A 1381-nucleotide genomic window follows, 5' to 3' on the forward strand; every position below is an offset into this window, starting at 1 on the left:
TCAGATACCCTAAGATAATTCCAAGTTTTATGATTCTCAATCTTTTTTGTTGCTGAAACTCTTTGGGAGAAACAAGTTGATTTTACTTTTCTGTCTTCCTTTTTCTCCAACCTCTAATGGGAACTCAATATGATCGGACGCCTCGGACCCACGGAATTTGATATAAGAGGAGGGTTTGGCTGATCCTCAGCCATACCATCCAGAGGACCCGACTCTTTCTCTCCTTCACGGTTTTCCTCCCGTTCACACGTTCATTTTTGCTTACCTCCAAGATACCCGCTTTCACACAGCTCTTTTTTGACTCCTGGAGAAAACAACTCACTAGAAAGCATCTGCATGAGCATGGAAAAAGTGAGGAGCCACAGGGCAAGGCGCATCCCCTGAGCCCCCATGGTGCTCCTGACAGCCGACGATGGAGATACTGGGGCTATGCTGAGGTGATATGTCTTAGGGGAGGAGCTTCTACTTCTCTGAGAAGTTGAACCCATGTTCGAATTGAATTTCCCCAGGGCCTGGACAGGGTGCTGGTGTATCCAGAATCAGTGTAGTGAGCAGGACAGTGAGTCCTTGGGTACCCAGCCATGGAGTTTGAAAGACCATGTTTGACAGAGCCCTAGGGATGAACCCCACCTCTTTCTCTTCATCTATGGGCTACAGCTGCTTAGAACTCAGGCCATAGATGTTTCTTTTCTTCATTTTAAAAAGTAGTTCATAAACAACGGGTTTCATTATAGAGTTTTTATATTTGCTCTCTCCGTCCCCCCCACCCCAGTTTCCTGGCCCCACTGCGCTTGGTCCTTCCCACCCACTCCCCCTGCCTTCATGTCACATGCGTTCTCTTACTCTCTTATCCTTTTCCAAAATCTCCTTCCCTAGGGTCATCTTCCCCTCTCAAGTTTCACGGCCTATTCCTGCTTGTACATGGACACGCATGCCTAGAACTTAAATCTGTTCTGAGAGCAGCCATGTGGTATTTGTGCTTCTGAGTCTGGGGTTTGTTGCTTGAGATAATAACTTCCGACTCCCATCATTTTTCCTGCAAATGTCCTGATCTCTCTCTCTGTCTGGTCGGATGAAACTTTGCTGTGTACGTGTACCACCTTTTCCATCCTTCCTTTTGGCTTTGTTTTTTGGAGACAGGGTCTCTGCGTAGCCCCAGTTGTCCTGGGGCTCATCTTGTAGATTAGGCTCTCTGGCCTTGACTACACAGAGACCCTCTTGCCACTGTCTTACAAGGGTTGGGATTAAAGACATGTGCTATCGCTGCCCTGTACTAAGTTTTCTTCATCTATCTGTCTGTTTACCAATATACAGGTTGTTCCATTTCCTATTGTAGTTGTTGGCTTTTACTCTAGCCTCACGTTGGGTGACAAGATATAGT

The 1381-nt window shown here is 46.6% G+C and overlaps 1 protein-coding gene across 1 annotated transcript in view; it reads right to left on the reverse strand.

Annotated features, from left to right (window-relative positions):
- LOC101995581 (kunitz-type serine protease inhibitor textilinin-3) overlaps positions 1 to 392 on the reverse strand; it is a 3106-nt gene extending 2714 nt beyond the window's left edge. The window contains exon 1 of the mRNA XM_013352070.1: positions 266 to 392. Coding sequence (XP_013207524.1) covers positions 266 to 392 — 127 coding nt within the window. The remainder of the gene's footprint in view (positions 1 to 265) is intronic.
- Positions 393 to 1381: the final 989 nt, after the last annotated feature.

This window comes from Microtus ochrogaster, linkage group LG8 (assembly GCF_000317375.1).
Source record: "Microtus ochrogaster isolate Prairie Vole_2 linkage group LG8, MicOch1.0, whole genome shotgun sequence".
Lineage (NCBI taxonomy): Eukaryota > Metazoa > Chordata > Mammalia > Rodentia > Cricetidae > Microtus > Microtus ochrogaster.